The 18,967-nt window shown below is 39.0% G+C and overlaps 2 protein-coding genes across 2 annotated transcripts; both read right to left on the bottom strand.

Moving 5' to 3' along the window:
- Positions 1–712: 712 nt before the first annotated feature.
- On the bottom strand, positions 713–12,648 carry LOC307019134 (pterin-4-alpha-carbinolamine dehydratase 2). Its single transcript, XM_079649775.1, has 4 exons — positions 12,395–12,648; positions 11,219–11,344; positions 2,096–2,176; positions 713–875 (listed from the first exon to the last, which is right to left on the bottom strand). Exons 1-4 carry the CDS (start codon positions 12,491–12,493, stop codon positions 780–782), a joined length of 402 nt encoding a protein of 133 aa, XP_079505901.1. The 5' UTR covers positions 12,494–12,648; the 3' UTR covers positions 713–779.
- Positions 12,649–14,006: 1,358 nt separating this feature from the next.
- Positions 14,007–18,808, bottom strand: txndc15 (thioredoxin domain containing 15). The gene is made up of 6 exons (XM_079649769.1): positions 18,399–18,808; positions 17,183–17,502; positions 16,666–16,812; positions 15,792–15,955; positions 15,069–15,199; positions 14,007–14,348 (listed from the first exon to the last, which is right to left on the bottom strand). The coding sequence occupies exons 1-6, from the start codon at positions 18,670–18,672 to the stop codon at positions 14,152–14,154; spliced, it is 1,233 nt and encodes a 410-aa protein (XP_079505895.1). The 5' UTR covers positions 18,673–18,808; the 3' UTR covers positions 14,007–14,151.
- Between the last annotated feature and the right edge of the window lie 159 nt (positions 18,809–18,967).

The following is an 18,967-nucleotide window of genomic DNA, read 5'->3' on the forward strand; positions in this document are numbered from 1 at the left end:
TAAAGGGTGACTAATTATAGTAACAACATGTTGGGTAACGAAACACACAGAATGTACTACTGTATCTACATACCTTATAAATCTACTTACCCTCACCAGGTTAAAGGTACAAAGCACAGAAAAGGACCGACTAAGAGGCTTTTTGCAACACAGGTCTTCTAGTTTGGCTGTTATTACACTATTCTCACTTTAGTGATCTTCTCCTGATGGCGATCCAGTCAGTAAAACACTGCAGCTCGATGTGACTCATCCCTTACCAAACGGTAAATCACATAAATCCCCTTCCTACTGACTTTGACCCCTGCCACATTTTTTCTCCACTCTCCATGGCCAAAAGGAGAACATGTGGTCTTGGTGGAGGATTTAAATGGAAGAGTGTCCTCCTGATGGTTGGCAAGTACCGGACAGACTACTGCAGAGCAATTACACTACATTTTAACTTCATGTGTGAAAATAAACACTGCTGAGAACAAGAAAACCATACACTGACGCACACAGCTACGGTAAATTAAAGCTTCCAGAATCAGAAAGCGACAAAATCTGGACCACGAAGAAGGGTTTTTCTCTAAACGTTCAACTTATTAAAGAGGATCAGTGCAGGACCACATTATGGTAACAATAACCCAGTTTGACTAAATCAAAGTTTTATTGTTAGAGAAAGCTTGTTGAAAAAAGGTAAATATTATATCTTTCACCCAGATGAACCCAGACACATATTTAAATCATTTTTATTAGGAATAATTATTTGCAGATAAACTTTCTGATTGAAGACAAAAACCTCAATCTGAAGGTGCAATTTTGTCAATAAACTTTGCCATTTTGACGTCCCGTGTTGACAGTCCTCCACAGTCATGTGTGGTCAATGTAATCTGGACCTGTGAGGATACATACACATTGTTAGCAATCACAAAGCAACAAAATGCCATAAACAACAGGGCATTAATCACATTTGTTTATTAGAATGAAAATGTTCATGATCTCTAATTATCCAATTAAGATGGCAAAGGAGAATATCTTTCAAAATAAACATATCAACGAACTCACTTATAATTTGGTTTTAGAATGTGATCGGGGAAGTGGATTATGTTGAAAGTGCTTTAGTTTGGTCTTTGTGACACAACTGTGATGACTGAAATTGTTTTCCAGTGTTTATACTAAGGTAGCCAAATCCTGACTCCAGCTCAGTACTCAGAACAAAAATGTTGTCTAACTATTGCTTGAAAACCTTCAAAAATCAAGAGTTATTTGTTAGGAAGTGCGAGAAATACAGTGTACTTCCATCTCCATGTCCAGCATTTGGCTCCACCCATTGAGTTTGACTCAACCAATGAGGTTATTCCATGGAGAGAAGCTTCGGCCCAGAAAGAAATTCACTTCTTAATATTGAGAGCCAATAAAACAGCACAGAGCATGAATGAATATTAAAAGAATATTAGCAGTAGCTTTGTATACAACATCTACTTTGTCGAAGATCTGTCGAAGTTGGATTTATGTGAGAGTGTCTGGTGGAAAGTGCTGCGGGGGCCCAGAGACCTGTAGCACCGTTCTACAGCCACTTTAATAAAGAGTGGATTAGGAGCAGCATTCCTGTCAGAGCGGCCCGGCCCACCACACACTAACTCAGTGGCTTCAGCCTAATGCTGAGAGATTTTCAGGGACTGGGTTTGTCATATCAACCGCTACTTTATTTCTGAGGCACAGAAAGTGAGAGTGTGTGTGAGCGTTGGGGTAGTGGACGGGAGGTAGAGATATTTGCACAAGAAAAGCGATGGGATTAGAGTGTGAAGCTACTGCGTTCCCCCCTCATCCTGACTTGCAGAGTGCGTTTCAGGCTTTGAGTGGAGATCTCTCCAGAACTAGTGAGAATTGTTTGACATGCAAAAATCTGACTTTATCCACAGTCGATTGATCTCGGCGTGTCTGTAATTTGTCATAAGCCAACCGTAGCATTGCAAATATGGCAGTGTCTCAAACACATCACCGCGATAACACTGTTTGATTCTCCGAACCTTGATTTCTGTAATGGATACTAAACAAATGCAGCACTGCAAGTGACTCCTCAATCACAATTACACAAGGTGGAGAAATGTATTACCTTATTATAAACATTGAACCATTCTGGGTGGTGGTTCATCTTCTCTGCCTGCAGAGCCACTCGAGACATGAAGCCGAATGCCTGTTAAAAGAAACAGTCAACTGTCAATCAAAAAATATTCAGGAATTTTTACCGTTTAAAACTTCATAGCTGTGACCACAAAAAAGATCTCATGTGACAAAGAATGATAACGCTACAACACAAACATGCCACTATACCAGGCCAGGATCAATGACTCAGTAATCATTAAATGTAAGGCTACTACTAATAAAATATATTTGTTCAGAATAACAAACGATCCAAAACTGGAATAAATGTATTTCTTATTTTCAACCTGATGAAAATTATTATTAAAATATTCCCAAAAGTTGATCATGTTTTTTCGCTGAATAACTAATTGATAAATCAACTTTTATCTGCAGCTGTAAAAATGAAGTATGTTCATACTTCCACACCCACTGCCCCACACACACAGCATGCACATACTCCGAAACATACACACTCTTCATATTTCAGGTTTGGCATGTGACTCTCTCCAATCACAGGCCATCCAGGGAGTGATTATGGTTATTCTAATTATCTACAAAGAGAAGAGTGAAATCCCTCGTCAGGCCCACTGTGAAGAGAGGAGAAAAAAAATCAAATCAGGTAGACCTATTTCAGAGCAATTTCCCACTGCAATCTCAATTAAGCCCCTAAATACTTCCTCCCTGTCTAATTAAATCAACTGAAAAGCCATTGTTTACAGACCATGGCTGCGGCCCCTTCCACCACCTGACATGACGAAACAGAATTACACTCACAGAAGAAATTGCGTTTAGCCTTTTTAGTGCGTTGTAACCAATTTCTGAGACGTCCTGTTGGGTGCCCGTGCAGAGCGGCGCGTGTAACACGATCGGCAGCTTGATCAAATTGGTTATCAAGAAACCGTCTCCTGATCAATTTAAGTAATTGGCATATTCCTGCAACTTGACCCCACTGGCACCAATTTGGAGACTGAGGCGGTCTGCTTTCTCTCAGTTCTCATTGGCTCTAATGGAGATGGCTAAGCAGCCTGTCATGTCAGGTGTTGTCCAAACATCTCGTCTCTCTCTCAGGGCCGAGCTCAGGCTAATCTGCTGCTGAGGAACACTGAGTGACAGGTAAAAGGATCCTGTGTGAACACTTAAAGGTTCCTGCACATTGTCCCATTTCAAAACACCATGTTCTTTCAGAAAACAATTTCCAGCTTTGACTCTGTTAGGGAATAAAAAACTCATCCTCTTGGCATATCAACATACTCACAATTGGCCAAACTTGGGTTAGGAATATATGTGAACACTGTTTTTTACATTACATTATTAATGATTTCCATTCTTCTTCACGGACCTTTCAGTCGCAGATGTAAATGATGCTTGTTTACATTGACAAAGTACAGTTTTATTTATTGCATTAACCTCCCCATAACGTTTTATCTCTGATGCAAAAAGCGAGTTTGACGGTCTCCATTGTGCAGTTAGTGTAAATAACAAGCTAACAAATTTGGAATGATGGAAATAAATGATATCACTGGATTTTTTTATGTTAGAGTCAGATCAATATTTTTGTCCAATTTTGACTACATATACTTGTAATCCCCACACAAAAATGTCCAGGACAAGTCTTAGGTATTAGTTGATACTCTGTAATCAGAGTCATTGGGAGTTATCAGGAAATCAATTAAATGCCTTTTACATTTTTTGGCAGAATTTGAGGATTTTGGCCCGCTGTATGCTTTTCATGGCCACCTACAAGAGTGTACTAAATTCAGGCTCCTGACCTTGATCAGCATGTGTGAATAATGGGTGTACTTCCCTCTTTAATACAGGGAGGATCCCGTTTAACATTACATGTCTGCCAACTGGGTCACAGCACTTTAAAGATACATGATCACAATAACACAGTTGCAGACTCACTGAAATAATGACGGGTGTGCAACTACAAACATGTGCAGTCACATCTGTATGATACAATTTCATAGACTTCCAAACTTGGCAGGGGAAGGAAATTCTAGTCCAGACAAATAATTGCAAACTTCCAATCAGTTTTTATTCAAAAGTATATTTATCTTCCAAAGCCAGCTCATGGCATGATGAAGTTTGCCAATGATTAAGAGTGAATGCTGTGATAGAAGTGTGTTTTGTATTTGCATTTTGAAGTGACAGTGGACCAACCCCGACCAGAGCTTACACTCATTATCCAGACTTCAAAGTTCGTCACAAAACCCACTGCTATTTTCCAGAAAAAGGTCACACTCAACAATGGACAATTACATGTCCACATTTGAACCTCATTGATGTGCAAACAACCCACAGAGCGCAATGCGTTTTGATGGGAAGAGGAATGTGAAACAGAAGAAGTTTAGCCTGTATGCAACCTGAACTCTCATGTCCCAGGACGACAAAAAATGAGCAGAGAAAAAGAGCAAGGAAAGCAGTAATCTCCCAATACAAATGAATTGGAGTTGAATGTCCAAATAACCTGAAAAGGGGTGAAAAATGGGATTCTCTCACAGGCGGTGGTCCCTCGGGGGCAGTAAGGAGAGTAGCAGCAAGACACAATACTGGCGAAGTGGCGGTGCTACGTCTGTCACCTGTAGGTCATCTCAACACCCTCCACTTGGGCTAAACAAGGAAATAAAACCGACCCTCAACTCCCAGCTGAGGTCTTATGTCAACAGAGGTCAAGGACTCTCCCTCTCAAAGTGCTTTGTTTACACCATTTGTATTGTCCGGGCCACACTTCTCGAGCCAACAGGTCAGCCAGCCAGTCGGCCAACCATCCATTCATTCAGCCAGCCAGCCGCTCTCTCCAAACTGGCCCAACAAGCTGTAGCTGTCAGACCCAGATAATTTGACATGACATTTCGCAGGCCCCCCCCATCTCAAATAATCAGAAACACCCGACGGCAGGCCTCCGCTTTGCCCCTTCCTCTGCGCACCAGCTTTTGGAGGAGCCGATTTGGTGCTATTACTGCATGATTGTCATACAACACTGGATGAGACAATTTGACGTCGGAGCAGAGTGGTGTTCTCTCTCTCATTGCGGCCGTGGGCTGGAATACAGGACTCAGTTTCAAACACATGTGTCTGTTATTTACAGATCGGTTTTCCACCGCCGCGCTGTCCAAGGGCTTAGAAACGCCTGCTCTGTCTTGCCAGGACTAAGTGCATGCAGATTGTGCCTACTCTTACTTGCCTCTGATGGACACACACAAATGCACACTGATGCATGCACGAATGCACATACGTAAACCTTCTCAGCATACACACAAGGATGTGTTGACACACACATATGAAGACAAGCCGCTCTCCACCATTACACACCACCGTGAATACCCAATGATTACCCTGCGAGCCCCATCATCATCCGCGTCAGCACCCTGGAAAACCTTCGCTCCTCCGCAGTGAAAGGCAAGAACGCTGTGAATTGCACGGTGGTGGTGATGATGATGACGACCACACCTCTTATGTCTCGTTTCTCTCCTTTCCCAAACAGCTCCTAACAAGCTTCCAGCTGGCAGTGCCTGCTAAGTTGACATGTAACTTAAAGCAAACTATTGAATCGTTATGAAGCAAAGCTGCCAAGCGCTGGAATTCTTCCACGCAGTAGATATCTCTCTGCTGGGTTCTAAATGTTATATCACACATTTATGTTCATAAAGTTGTGAAACACAGACAAGCGCTTCAATTCGATACAAAGATGATGCAGGCTGTGACTAAAATCCTATGTAACAAATGTCCGTGCAAGTCAACGCCTATATATATGTAACGAGTGTCATGTAATGCTCATGGTGTTAAGGCCAACTTATGCAAGCCCCTCATTAACTGCAGGGTTATCAGCGAGGGCTTAAAAAGACATTGGGCTCGTCAAAAGACAGCAGACATCAGGGTCATCTTAGCTTACCCAAGCACTGATAGCCAGATTATCTAACCACCTCTGCTGAGGCGCCACACCTCACTGCTTCCCTGCAGCCATTTTCACAAGACGTGATGAATGCGCGATGCCTCCAGTTCCCAGGGAGCGCTCCATTTTGGAGAGCGAGGTGGGAACTAAACACCACTGAGCTGATTAACCGGCCTCTCGCTGTGAGTAAGGGATATGGCGTGAGCGCTTGTGTAAGGTGATTATGTATACATGTGTGTTTAAATACTAGGGTTTAGATATGGAGTTTTAAAGGCTGGACGACTTGTATGCCTTTATTATACATTTTTCAACATTTTATGGCAGAACGTTTGACTTTTTTGGGTCTCCATCAGAGTTCGATTTCAGTCAAGGTGTAAAACTATGAGTGTGTGCGTGTGTGTGTGTGTGTGTGTGTGTGCATGCTTCCTACGTGTGTACATGCGTGTACGTGTGCACGTCTGTGTGTGTGTGTGTGTGTGTGTGTGTGTGTGTGTGTGTGTGTGTGTGTGTGTGTGTGTGTGTGTGTGTGTGTAAAGCAGGAGGGGGGTGGCTCTGAAAGTTTGGTTAACACAGGGGCTCAGTTTTAGTTGTAGGACAACTTATTCAACACAAGCAGAGCAAGGCCCGTAACGAGAGGCAGAGGCTTGAAGGAGCTTTGGTGGAGAGGAAGCCCCCGACAGAATATAAAAAGGGGGATCAGCCTCAGAGAGCGGAGGGAGCTGTCTGAACAACAGCAGCGCTCTCCTCAGTCTCACAATTGGACCTTAAGTCCTGAAGCTGTGTGGACGCTGCGGCCTTTTCTGGTGTAATGCGGTTATTGTCTGTGGTCAACCACAACTTTGCCGTGTCATTTGTCTCAAGTTTGTGTCATCTTTATTTTGTTGCATTATATCACACACATTTATTTATACAAAGAAAAATATGTAATGGTAATTTATGCATCTTTCAAGCTAAACTTTTGACAAGGAATGCTTTTTTAATATGGCCTTAAAACAGTTGCTAAATCTACAGTGTGGGACATTTATGTGCTCATTATGATTTTGAATGAACACACTATCCTGGCTTTTAGATATCTGTAAGACTGATTGATAATCCTTTCCAACTGATTTCTTAAGAAATGTTCTTTCCTCTCACACAGACATGTAGAAAAGTCACTGAAAGGTTAGGAGAACATGAATGCGACAAAATAGCCCCTATTAAGAACGTACCATTGAGTGAATGCTGCAGATATTCACTATGAATGTGATAATATAATGCAACATGTTGATTAACAGAGCAAAGTATGCTATTAAACGATAATGTTGTGAATCCTTACATCCTTTTGACTCTAAATATCTTTCAGAGTGCTATTTGGACTTCAACATGCACGTGAGTACATTGAAAATAGTTCGTCATAAAGTCAACATTTTTTACAGTGAAATTATCACATTTTGGTAGCCATTTTGGATCTATAGTCGCTGTTTCATTACACAAGTTGTCTTGAAGAATGGTTAGACTCTGAATTACTGGAAAGCTATTAATTCATCTGCCTCTTTAACCAATAAATAAACAGTTTTGTGCACTGACAGATATTTACCTTGTTAAACGTTTCTATTCTTAGTTTAAAGGTCGGTCTTGTTCACTTTGTAGGAGATAATCAAGATAATAACAAGCCATTTTTCATTCCCAGTCACAACTTTTGAGGCATTTTTCCCATCACTGTAAGACTGAACGTTTGTGGAGAAAGTTGAAATGCCATCATTGTCAACTTCAGCTAACATAACACAACAGTTGAGAATGCACAGCTCACCTCTCCTCTTCTATCCAAACTGCATCTTTCGGCTACCAATTTCACTTGTGTCGCGTAAATGTTTCCACATTGTCCACCAAAACATAAAGCAGATGGTCATCAGTAAACATACATAACATAAGGCTTAAAACGTAAACAATATCAGGGACTGCAACTTAAAAACAAGCCCAAATCCAACGAAAATGTACAGTATGAAACAAATGTTTCCACATATGATTGCAGGGATTTTCACTGACCAAAGTGACTCCAGACCGAGGATTTCACCTCTCAAACCTGATTAAACATCACCGGACTTGATGAGGAAAATAACTCAGCAACTTTTCAGACCACTGCCACCATCAACGCAGTTTACCCACATGCCACAGATAAATTAGCTGCTAAAGCATCTAACACTTTCCACTTGCTGTAATCATGGAAAATAAACGTAGAAATCCAGCTGTCATGTTCTTTTTGAATTCATTTGCAGCTATGAATGTCCCTGTGTGTCATGTATTTAGCTCCACTTCAACAAAGTGCCACTGTGGATTTGCAGAGCCATAGACACACCTCTACCGCCCCCTAAAGACCACAAGAGGAAGTGTTTCAACGCACAGAGGGGATTTGTTATTCTCATTATAAACTCTCGGGGATCTGATTTCTTGGAGCCCATCACTCGCAGATAAGTGGCGAATGGAAATCAGCCAGCATGTCGCTCCTCATCTCAATTCTCCCCTGGTAAAAGCCCTTTAAGAACAGCCATAAAAAACAAAGCTACAGTATGTAAAAAATACATGGAGGGAGAATAAAAGACAGCGAAAAAGAAGAACAGAGAGACAGACGGAGAGAGAGTTGCCAACATCTACAATTGGAACAACATGAGCCCAATAACATGGGGCACAGAATGGGAATAAGAGACAGAGTAAAGCAGAGATTGGAACAGGAGTGTGGCAAAGAGCAAGAAAAAAAACCTGAAATGCACATCGACCAGAAGGAATGATGGGATTGTTAGTGGTTTGTGAACCAGATGAAACATTTTAACCAATTTGATTGTTTGTGAAAGAAATCATTCTGATCGAAACCCCAATTACTGCCAACTGGACGCCTGGCGTGTCTCAGAGTAATGCAGTCTGACGTGTCGGGGTAAGAGGAGAGGCTTTAGAGCCAGGAGGAGTCGATGGGGGAGGTCAGCGCTTGGCCCCAAACTTCAAACACGGGGAAGTGTAAAAACAGACTATGTTAGGGGCTAAAACAACTAACGACAGGATTAGAGGAAGTCCGCTAAGTGGTCTTGTTGAGATGTTGCAGTTTAGGTCGTCTAATACAGGACTGAGAAAAGTGGAAGGCTGCCTACCAATAGTGTACTGTCAAATGTATATATTAAAAGAAAAGGTTTTAAGAGTTCAAAACTCAGAAAAGTGTTATGAAAATGGACTTGGGGACGAGAAAAGTTCACAAAGGCAACTGTGTACTATGGCGACGATAACACCAGAGCAAGCATTTGTTAAAAAAAGTGCTGTGGAATATTTTTGAAATCTCCCAAAAAAAGTTAAGTAAGTGAACCTTGAGAATTCACTATTTAAATTAAAAAAAGGCATTAAGTTTTGGTATTTTTGTCATGTGATCTCATGATGGATGGGCCATTTCGAGGGTTTGACACAAAAAAAACATTAATTGATTATAGAAAAATATGCTCATATTCCTCATAGTATCATTTCCGTATGGCAATACTGTAATATATCTAACTTTATAAAACGGACAAGTCAAATCAAGCAATCTGATTGGTTCTTAGCCGTGATATACTGAGCGTATACCACGGCTCCGCTTCGCGTCGGGGCGAACCACGTCGAACCACGTCGGGCCGAACCACGCCCCTTAGCTGTGATATAATGAGCATATACCACGGCCTGTCGTGAGCTATTGCTTAAGTATAGATATCTTAGAGTATTGGTATAGCATTGCAACAAAACTGTACATTCCATTTCAAATGGAGAGCAAAGACCAGGATTGGGCCAAACCTGTCCATTTGTTTTTTCAAGCACTATAAATAAGCACAATTTAAATACAAACAACTTTTTTGCTTATAGCAACGTAAGGTTACAAGACTTTAAATACTGAAGCGTCCAGCACGCCCTGTTGTAATTAGCACCCCATGCTCAACCAATTATTAATGAGTAGGAAAGAATGGCCTTTTCTTTCTTATAAACAACCTTTTAAATGTCATCAGTGCTCTACTTTGCAGGTTGGAACCAAAAGAATCCAACGAAAGCAGAGAGGAACCTGTCTACCGCTACACCTGCAACCAATCAGCATATAAACACAGATGAATTTGTGTTTCCGATGGTTAGCGAGATGGTCGTGCGTCTGGCGGTCTGCATTCTGATCCCCATCAAATAAACTTAGAGCCACTTTACAACAGCCGCCTAAAGACCAGAGCAGCAGAACGCAGAGGGCAACTGATTTCCCCCAAAAAAGATGACAGTTTGATAGCAGACTCTACCAGCCGTCTGGAAAAAAACACTGAAGCAGATGTCAGCTGCCAGTGTCTTTTCTCTGTCATTATGAATTTAATTAAATCCCATATACACACTCTAACCAGATGCACAGTGATGCAAATGATGTCCTATGTTATGATCCCTGTGAGTACGTATGACTGGTAATCTTGTCAATAATGCCAAAATGGTATAATAAACAAAAACAATTGTCATTATCTGCTTGTTAAAGTGTTTTGAAAAATCCTTTAAAATTGCTGCTCACCCATTTAAATGTGTGTCTTTGAAAACATCATAGTGTATAACTAGCATAGTTCTAGCACATTAAATTCACTGTTATGATGCATTATAAAGTGATTAAGTGACTCTTAGTAATCACTGTTGGCTTGAAGTAAAGATTTATTTTACCATGTGTTGTTCTTGCATAGATTCAATTATTATTATTTTTCAATTTACCTAGAGCAACCAACAAACACTAATTAGCTTATGATGCATTACAATGACAAAAATTATTCAAAACAAAAAGGTATAATAAACTATGATGCTTGCAAAAAGATAATGTCACCGAGTGACAATTGTGAAGTATCATGATACATGACCTTGTACTTGATTATATCAGTGACTTTTGTAAAGTGTCTTTGTGTGTTTGTAAAGCGATATATAAATTACATATATTATTATTACTATTATAAGCGAATACAAAATGCTTGATGATGATTTACTTGCTGCTACACACTATGTTCTTCAGCATTGTCAAAAAGTAATTTATATTGTACATTTCCCATTTGTGGGACAAATAAAGGAATTCGGATTCTGATAACCTTAAACCCAAAGTCAAATTTCTGAATCGTAAAAAAAAACGAATGAAGTGACAAAAAAAAGTCAACCTGCATTGACTCACACATGTCAGAGGTACATCAACATAAATACACACACACACACCTGATTAAAGGTTTTGAAGTGAAGTTCTTTGAAGATGGCATCACGGCCCTTCACCTCCACCCATCCTGCGGTCCTGAGCTCCTTCACCTGCTGATCCCGGTCTGCAGGGGACAGCCAGTGGGAAGACTGGACAAAAACATACACAAAAGTATCAATGTTAATAACTTCATTTTGAAAACCTTGTCAACAACTTATTCTGTGTTAATTCTCTTTTCTCAATATGCTGTGGTGTGCTCAATAGGTTGATGTAATGTTGTTTTTGTATCAGTTTCAAACAACATCTTATCTCGAAAACTAATATTTTAAGCGACAAATTACATAATCTTGGGGCTTTCTTTTTTTATCTGACAAAACGTCATTTTTATCAAATAGATTTGATTTATAAAATTAACTTGAGATGTGATTCATAATACTCAAATGTCATCTTCATTCTGTTAGGCCTACCTGAGTGTTAATAGTGCTGTGTCCGCAAGGTGGCAGTATAGCATCAATAGTGTGTACTTCAGAAATTACACAGAAGTACACAGAAATTTTACAAAGTAAGTTAAAAAGTTAAATAAATAGTATGTAACAAATACTAATTAACTGTATGCGCGTGACCATCATCAATATGAGCTTGAATATGTACATTAGAAAAGCATACTGAACGCCATTATCATTTCAGAATTCACAATGAAAGTTATGGCTTTTCTTACTTGTTGCAAACACTATACAATTCGGCACGTTTATAATTGCAAAAGAACACATAATAGGAGTCCCAAATGATTAAATAAACAGTAGGATATATAGCACGAGTTAATTCTCACTCAGTTAAAATGTCATGATAATATTGCATGCAACTTGTATCGATCAACATATCACAGCCGAATTTAAGAACAGCTCCGAAACTATTAAAACATTCCAGAAATGCTGCAAAAAAACCTGTGCCATCGTACAGTTATGCATGAAAACATTCAATTCAGGGTGTTTTGAATGGAGTTTGGCGTAATTACTTCTCCATAAATAACTATGCGTCTTGTATGGAGCTATGGACACTTACTAGCCTACTTCAGAGCCTATACAGGTGTGCATTTCTTAACTGTCTCATGAAATTAGACACTGCATAACTGCAGCTTCACATTGTCAACACAGGTCGGATGCTAATGCTAACACCTTGTCTCTACAGGCAGCCCTCACCTCTTTAGACGAGTGGTTCTTGCAGAGCCCGGACAGCATTAGACTGCTCCGTATTAACACACGGTTACAGGGCCTCAGGCCACACATTAACACAGACATAACTGACCCTTTGTCAGCTGTTATCCTCTTTCCAAAACCACCTGCTCTCCTGTTTCCTCTCCTGTACTCACACACTCTACCATAGCTGTTCGGATAACTGCCTGATTAAAATCCCATTTGTTCTAAAGGAGTCTGGGTATGGCTCCATACAGGTCTTGCAAACCAGATATTCTAGTCAAAGCTTTGCCAATAATACTGTGTGATTATGTGATTATGGTCATGCTAATAAAGCTATTTGAATTGAGTTAATAATGACAACATGCAGTGGTGGAAAAAGAACTCAGATATTTTTACTTGAGTACAAGTAGGACTACTACAGTGTAAAAATACTCAGGTCAGCTACAGGTAAAAGTCCTGCATTTAAAGGTAGGATAGGTAATTCACTTCAGAAACACTTTTTGTTATATTCCATGGAATGCTCTTAACATCCCGATAGCAATGAATAAATTAAATGCTTTGACAATAAATATATACAAATATTTCATCTGCCTCAGCCCGCGGCAGATAATTGGATGGACTACCTGCCTGTCAGCCTTCCATCTCGTGCCCTCATTCGCTCGTGTGTGTTGGAGGACGGGCTCTGTAAGGAAGTCTGAAGGAAGGGGCAGATTATTTTATTATTATTATTATTTATTTTTGCATTAGCTAATTATCTGAATCTGTAAAGTAACTAATTTAGTCAAATAAATGTAGTGGAGTAAAAGTACTATATTGGCTTGTAAAATTTGTTGGAGTAGAAGTATACATTAGCATGATAAAAGTACCCCAAAATCGTAAGTACAACACTTGAGTACATAACACCACTGACAACATGTATGGGAAATCTATTATATTAAAGCAGCATTTTAAAGTATATGATCCCACTGAAATAACCTTTGAAAAGGCTTTTTCGTCATTTGTAAAAGCGTGTATAATTTCTGTAAGCACAAAATGGTATGCAGTGGAAAACATCATTATTGTTCTTATTTTTTGATACTGTGAGCCATGTTCATCACTGAATATGTTTTTCACATTTCTACATATCCTTACCTCTCTTAAATCTGCTCAGCCCTCCACTTAAAATATAATATAATGCAGTTTGTCACATACTCATTGTATACATTTTTTTGTGTTTCTTTTATATATTTATATTTGGTGAAAATACTTGTCTTTATTCTTTTTAATGTTAAATACTTTGAACAAATATTTTCTCTTTATAACCGTTTATTTTTGATCTTCTCTTACAACTTATTTCCTTATGTTGTGTTTAAGTTTGCACCCACATACACCAAAGCAAAGTCCTTGTATGTGTAAACGTACCTGGCAATAAACTTGTTTCTGATTCTTCTGATGTTAGATACATTCTTGTTATTTTCTTTTTAATGAAATTAGTTAACTAAACTCCATTTCAGCTTTTCCTTAATGTGACCCTTATTATAGCATATTTTTTCTTCAAGATATAAACAATATTTAATACAAAATAAGAGAATAGAAAAAACACAAGCCCTGTCTTCAAACATAGCCAAAAGCCCTGAATGGTTAACAGCTGCAAATCAATACATTATTTATTATAAATCACAATGGCTCACACACTTGAAACATAAGCAAATTAGCAACTGTTAATTAAAAAAAAATAACTAAGTTGTTTGCACAGAGGGACTTGAAGTCTGTCTGTGTTTTCAGTCCTGATGCTCATGCTCCTGTCCCGGTATGAGCCAGCGGATGCTCTCGGTCCGCAAGATGGCGTACGTAGTGAAGCCTGTGATGAAGAGGACAGAGAAGACCAGCAGCCAGTCGATGCTCTTCACCGGGACGCTGGGGAGTGGGCCGAGGCGGTCTGTATCCGTCACGTTTTTGTCAGAGCCGATTTCAAACCCTTGAGCACAAAAACAAATGTTCAGAAAATAAAGCAGGCTGGATATACTGGGATTATAAACCATACAATAAACACTAACGAACCACACAACATGTTTTTTATTTTGTACATATCGAATCGATTTCTTTTTGCCATAAAATGTTAACTCAAACCACACAAATTATCTTATAAACACTTAAAGACCCATTCCAATTTTGTGGGGGATTCTGAGAAGTCAAGTGTCAGATATTCAGGTGTAGAAGCAAAAGGTAGTTTAGTACTTTAGTCCACGTTCATATAATACCTTGTTGAACGCACTTCCATTCTTCTTACAATGATGGTACAGATCCAGTAGCTGTAGGCTAATCCCTGTTGTTAACCTGGACATAGTTGTAGGACCTGATAACCTGATTTTAGGACAGTGTTTTGGATTTTTGCAATTATCGAAGTCCTTTCAACATTTATCATCATAGCTCTGCTTTAAGAGGGCACGCAGAATGAGAGGGCGATTATTTTGGAAAACTAAATGAAGTATTATGTGAGTTAATATTACTTAGTCACTGAGAACCTTTGTGTTAACCTTCATTTCAAATGATGATTTAATCAAGTGTGGTCACCAACAGGAACTGATTAATTTAAACTAAACCAGCTAAGAGTAAGACTTATCTTCAAACAACACTAAACTTGCTTGTCTCTAACCTAAAACCGCATTATTGTAGACTGTTTCTATTTAGTGTGTACCTGTCTGGTTAGCGATGAAGGAGGTGAGCGTCTCCAGCGTTCGGTCCGTGTGGTTGAAGCGGGCCATGGGTTTGGCCCCCTGGAACAGCAGGATGTTGGGCACTGCCACGGTCCCAAATCTGGTGGAAAGGCTGGTGGACCAAAAATGGGAACAAACAAAACACAAAAATTACAAATGAAGTTATAGTTTTAGATATGGTCTGTCTGCAGTATATTTGATCTTAACAAAAAATTATTCCTAACATTATTATATTTTAGTTAAGAGTTTGATGGCGATTATGTGTTCATCTGCATTATATTCCACGGTGTTCCTAAATTTCAGACATTTACATACATGAGGGTATACAGAATATAGCACACACCTCTCAATGTCTCACAAACGTACCAAAAACGTATATACAAGGTTTACAACATTTAGATTTATCTTGAAATCTTTTTTTTATTTTCTCTAAAAATAAGACAATCCAACAAAGGGAAAATGTCATTTTTGGCGAAGTTGTTAAAACCAGCACTGGATAACCTTTTTCGATGGATCCATGATCTAATTAGACAGTTTACAAGTTGCGATAAAACTGTGAGTTGTAATTCTGCCAGGTATAAGCACATTTTACTTAAGCTTAAGACCATAAAGAACTCATAGAAATTAGAAATCCCAAATGCCCCTATAAAGTGGCTTTTACAATAAGATGGGAGAATACACATTAATATCAGAAGAATAATCACCTGCTGTGCTGCGAAGCATCCAGTGCCAGGAAATGCATGCTGGGAAAAGCCCGAGGCAGGGCGTTGAAATGAGGTGCCAGCCCGGCAGAGAACTGGCACCAGGCGGTGAAGAAGAGCACCACGGAGCACTCCGTGCCGTTAGCATTCAGGAAGTCCATCAGGTCCTGAGAGAAGAGAGGAACAAGAACAAAGACTGAGGGAGGGAGGGATCCTTCTCCTTTAAATATGAAGAATCAAATCAGCAAAGTCTGATCACATCTTTTACAAACCCGGACCCAAAATAATGTTGCCCTCATACAGTAGGTTTGAAGAAAATATTGCAGAAAAGCAAAAAAGATGTAACATAAACGGATAAAACCAACCCCTTGTTTGAGTCCACCTACTAGTACTATCAGCAATGCACATCAAACACTTGATATTATAATACAATTTAATGAACAGCATGTTATTATATGGTGAATATTTAGCTTTAAACCTAGAGTATTAGGTCTATAAAAATGAAGAAAAAATTAGGATTAGACAATAATACAAAACTGATTTTTGTATTATTATAGTAGCCTTCTGATTGTAATGAATGGATGATTAAGCATATTATGGCTTGTTTAATAAATGTGTCTTTAACATAAGGAACAACTCAATAGCATTTGGAATTTAACAGTTCTCATAGCACTCCTTCAGGGCATGTTTCCCGTTTCCTTTTTGTATTGCTGCCGTATTTTATTCCATTTTATTTATATGTAAATACTGCTATATTTTACTGTATTTCTTATTATTTGTAATATTTTTTAATGTATGCACCATGACATCAAGTCAAATTCCTCGTATGTGTAAACCTAGCTGGTAATAAACCTGTTTCTGATTCTGATCATCATACCTGTGAAGCGTTGAGGACCTGCACAGTGAAGTTGTCCATTCCTGTGGTGTTCCTCTTATCGCAGGTCACCTTGTATGTCTTGGCGGTCTCTGTGGTGTTCTGCTCCTCGGTTGGCGTTGTCTCCACACGCACTATGTCAAGAATAATCTGGAGGTACACATTGAAAGAGAAGTTAACTGCTGGACTACTGCTCTTATGCCTACACTTTTCACTCTGATCATTTTAACTGAACTTAGCCTAGTATATCCAAGCATGCTTCAGAATGTCACCAAATATAAGTTCCAATCTTAGGCAGAAAATATTTAAGAAAACAGCCAAAAACCAGAATTCAAAGATATTCAAATTATAAAAAGGTAAAGAAATGCAGAAAATCTTCACATTGGAAAATCTGCAACCAGAGAACAATTGGTATGTGTGTTACTTGCATTATTAATTGACAGTTGCCATTGTTTCAGCTCACCCTACTCTTCAAACTGCAATGTACAACTGCTATTGGAGTTACAGTGCTCCCAGTTACCTGCTGTGAGGATTCGTCGCTCCTCTCCTCCAGTGACTCGCCTGCAGCAGCAAGCTCAGGGGAACCACACTGGGCACTGTCCTCATCACAAGGCGGGAAGAAGCCTGACTGTAAGTCTATCACATTTTTGGGGAAAAGGGACTCGATGTCAGATCGATCGACGGGGGTCTCGGTCCCCATCAACGCATCTGCGATCTCAGCTGTCTTGAACTGCCTCTTTGGCAGAGAGTCCGGTTCTTCTGACTCCACAAACTTAGGGCTGTTCTCCAAGTCGGATACTGCATCTTCTGACAGACTGAGCTCCAGTGACTCATGATTTTCTGAAAAAAAATTCATACATAGTTCAGAATCAGTACATTAGATAGATATAAACATCATCAGATTACTGCTACATTTCTAAAAAGTGTGGATTACTAGCAGAAATACAATGTCAGTAAAAAAAAAAACTAAAAAAGAGGTTATTCTGTTTTCTCAGATATTATTTCTGCTTTTTTTAAACTGTAGTATATACTCATGTGTTTCATTGTTGGTGTATAGGCTACTGCCTGGATATGCTTAATGAAAGGCAGGTTTTCCTATAAATAAACTAATTTTGATCCTAAATATCTTTATTGTTCTTCTTTTGTAAGATCACATTGCTCTGTTGTCTTACATAATACACTCAGTAAAAAACATCTTATTGATTTTTATTTTGGCTTTTATTTATTTGCATTGCATTTGATATTGAGGTAATCCAAAAGTAACGTTGGGTTATTATATTACTTTCATATTTTGATACCGATGTTTTCTTTTAGAAGTAACTGGTCATTTTAAAGTAAAATGTTGATGTACTTTTACTTTACTTGAGTATTTCAATTTGTTTCTACTTTGTACTTCTACTCCACTACAATTAAGGGGTAAAAAGTGTACTTTTAATCCAGTACATTTATTAAATTTAGCATATTTTGTGTAATGATGTGAATCATAATCAACCCTTAAATATACCTGGAGTTACATTTACATGTTAACCTGCAATATACTAAGTCATTCAAACGAGCTGGACCTTTACCAGCTTTGATAAACACCTTCATGCATCAATATAACACTGTGAGTTCGGAGTGTTATTTAACATTAACAATTTAGTATAATAATAACCATGTCACATGTTAAATAACACTGTTAGGTCGCAGTGTTTTGCTAGCACTGTTTAGCTAACAAGCAGCTGTCAGTCTCTTACCTTGTGCGATCACAGCCGAAAGCCTTAAAACATCCGAAAGACATAACACAAATAATAAAACATACGAGATGTGAAGCTTATTTAAAATAGTCGTCATATTTTTCGGTTTCAGCCTGGTGCAAATATGAACGGTTATCACGACATGGTGCAATTTTTCAGCTCTTAGGAAATAATGTTCCGAGCAGTGGCGGAAGAAAATAAATGTAACACAACCGGACATTAAGACATCCATGCTTCCGGAGGCAGAAATGTTTTTACGGGGAAATAACTCCATGGATGTAGAATAACTCTCTTAAAATATCCATGAGAAAAATGCATTTATAGATACCATTTGCTGCATGTATCTCAGTTTTAAAACTGGACCAAAAAAAACTAAAATATTGTAACGTCTTAATACAAATGTAACATTATACTCATTACATATTGTTAGAAAAGTTACTAGGCAACATGAAGTTACTGCATAACGTCACATGATTTGTATTGATTTTCAGGTAGAGCTGACTTCTTCCCCCCCGACGAACACACACAACTGTATTTATTGGCTAGGCTCCTCCTGCTCAAAGTCTAGG

Source organism: Notothenia rossii, assembly GCF_949606895.1.
Source record: "Notothenia rossii genome assembly, chromosome: 9".
In the NCBI taxonomy this organism is placed as follows: domain Eukaryota; kingdom Metazoa; phylum Chordata; class Actinopteri; order Perciformes; family Nototheniidae; genus Notothenia; species Notothenia rossii.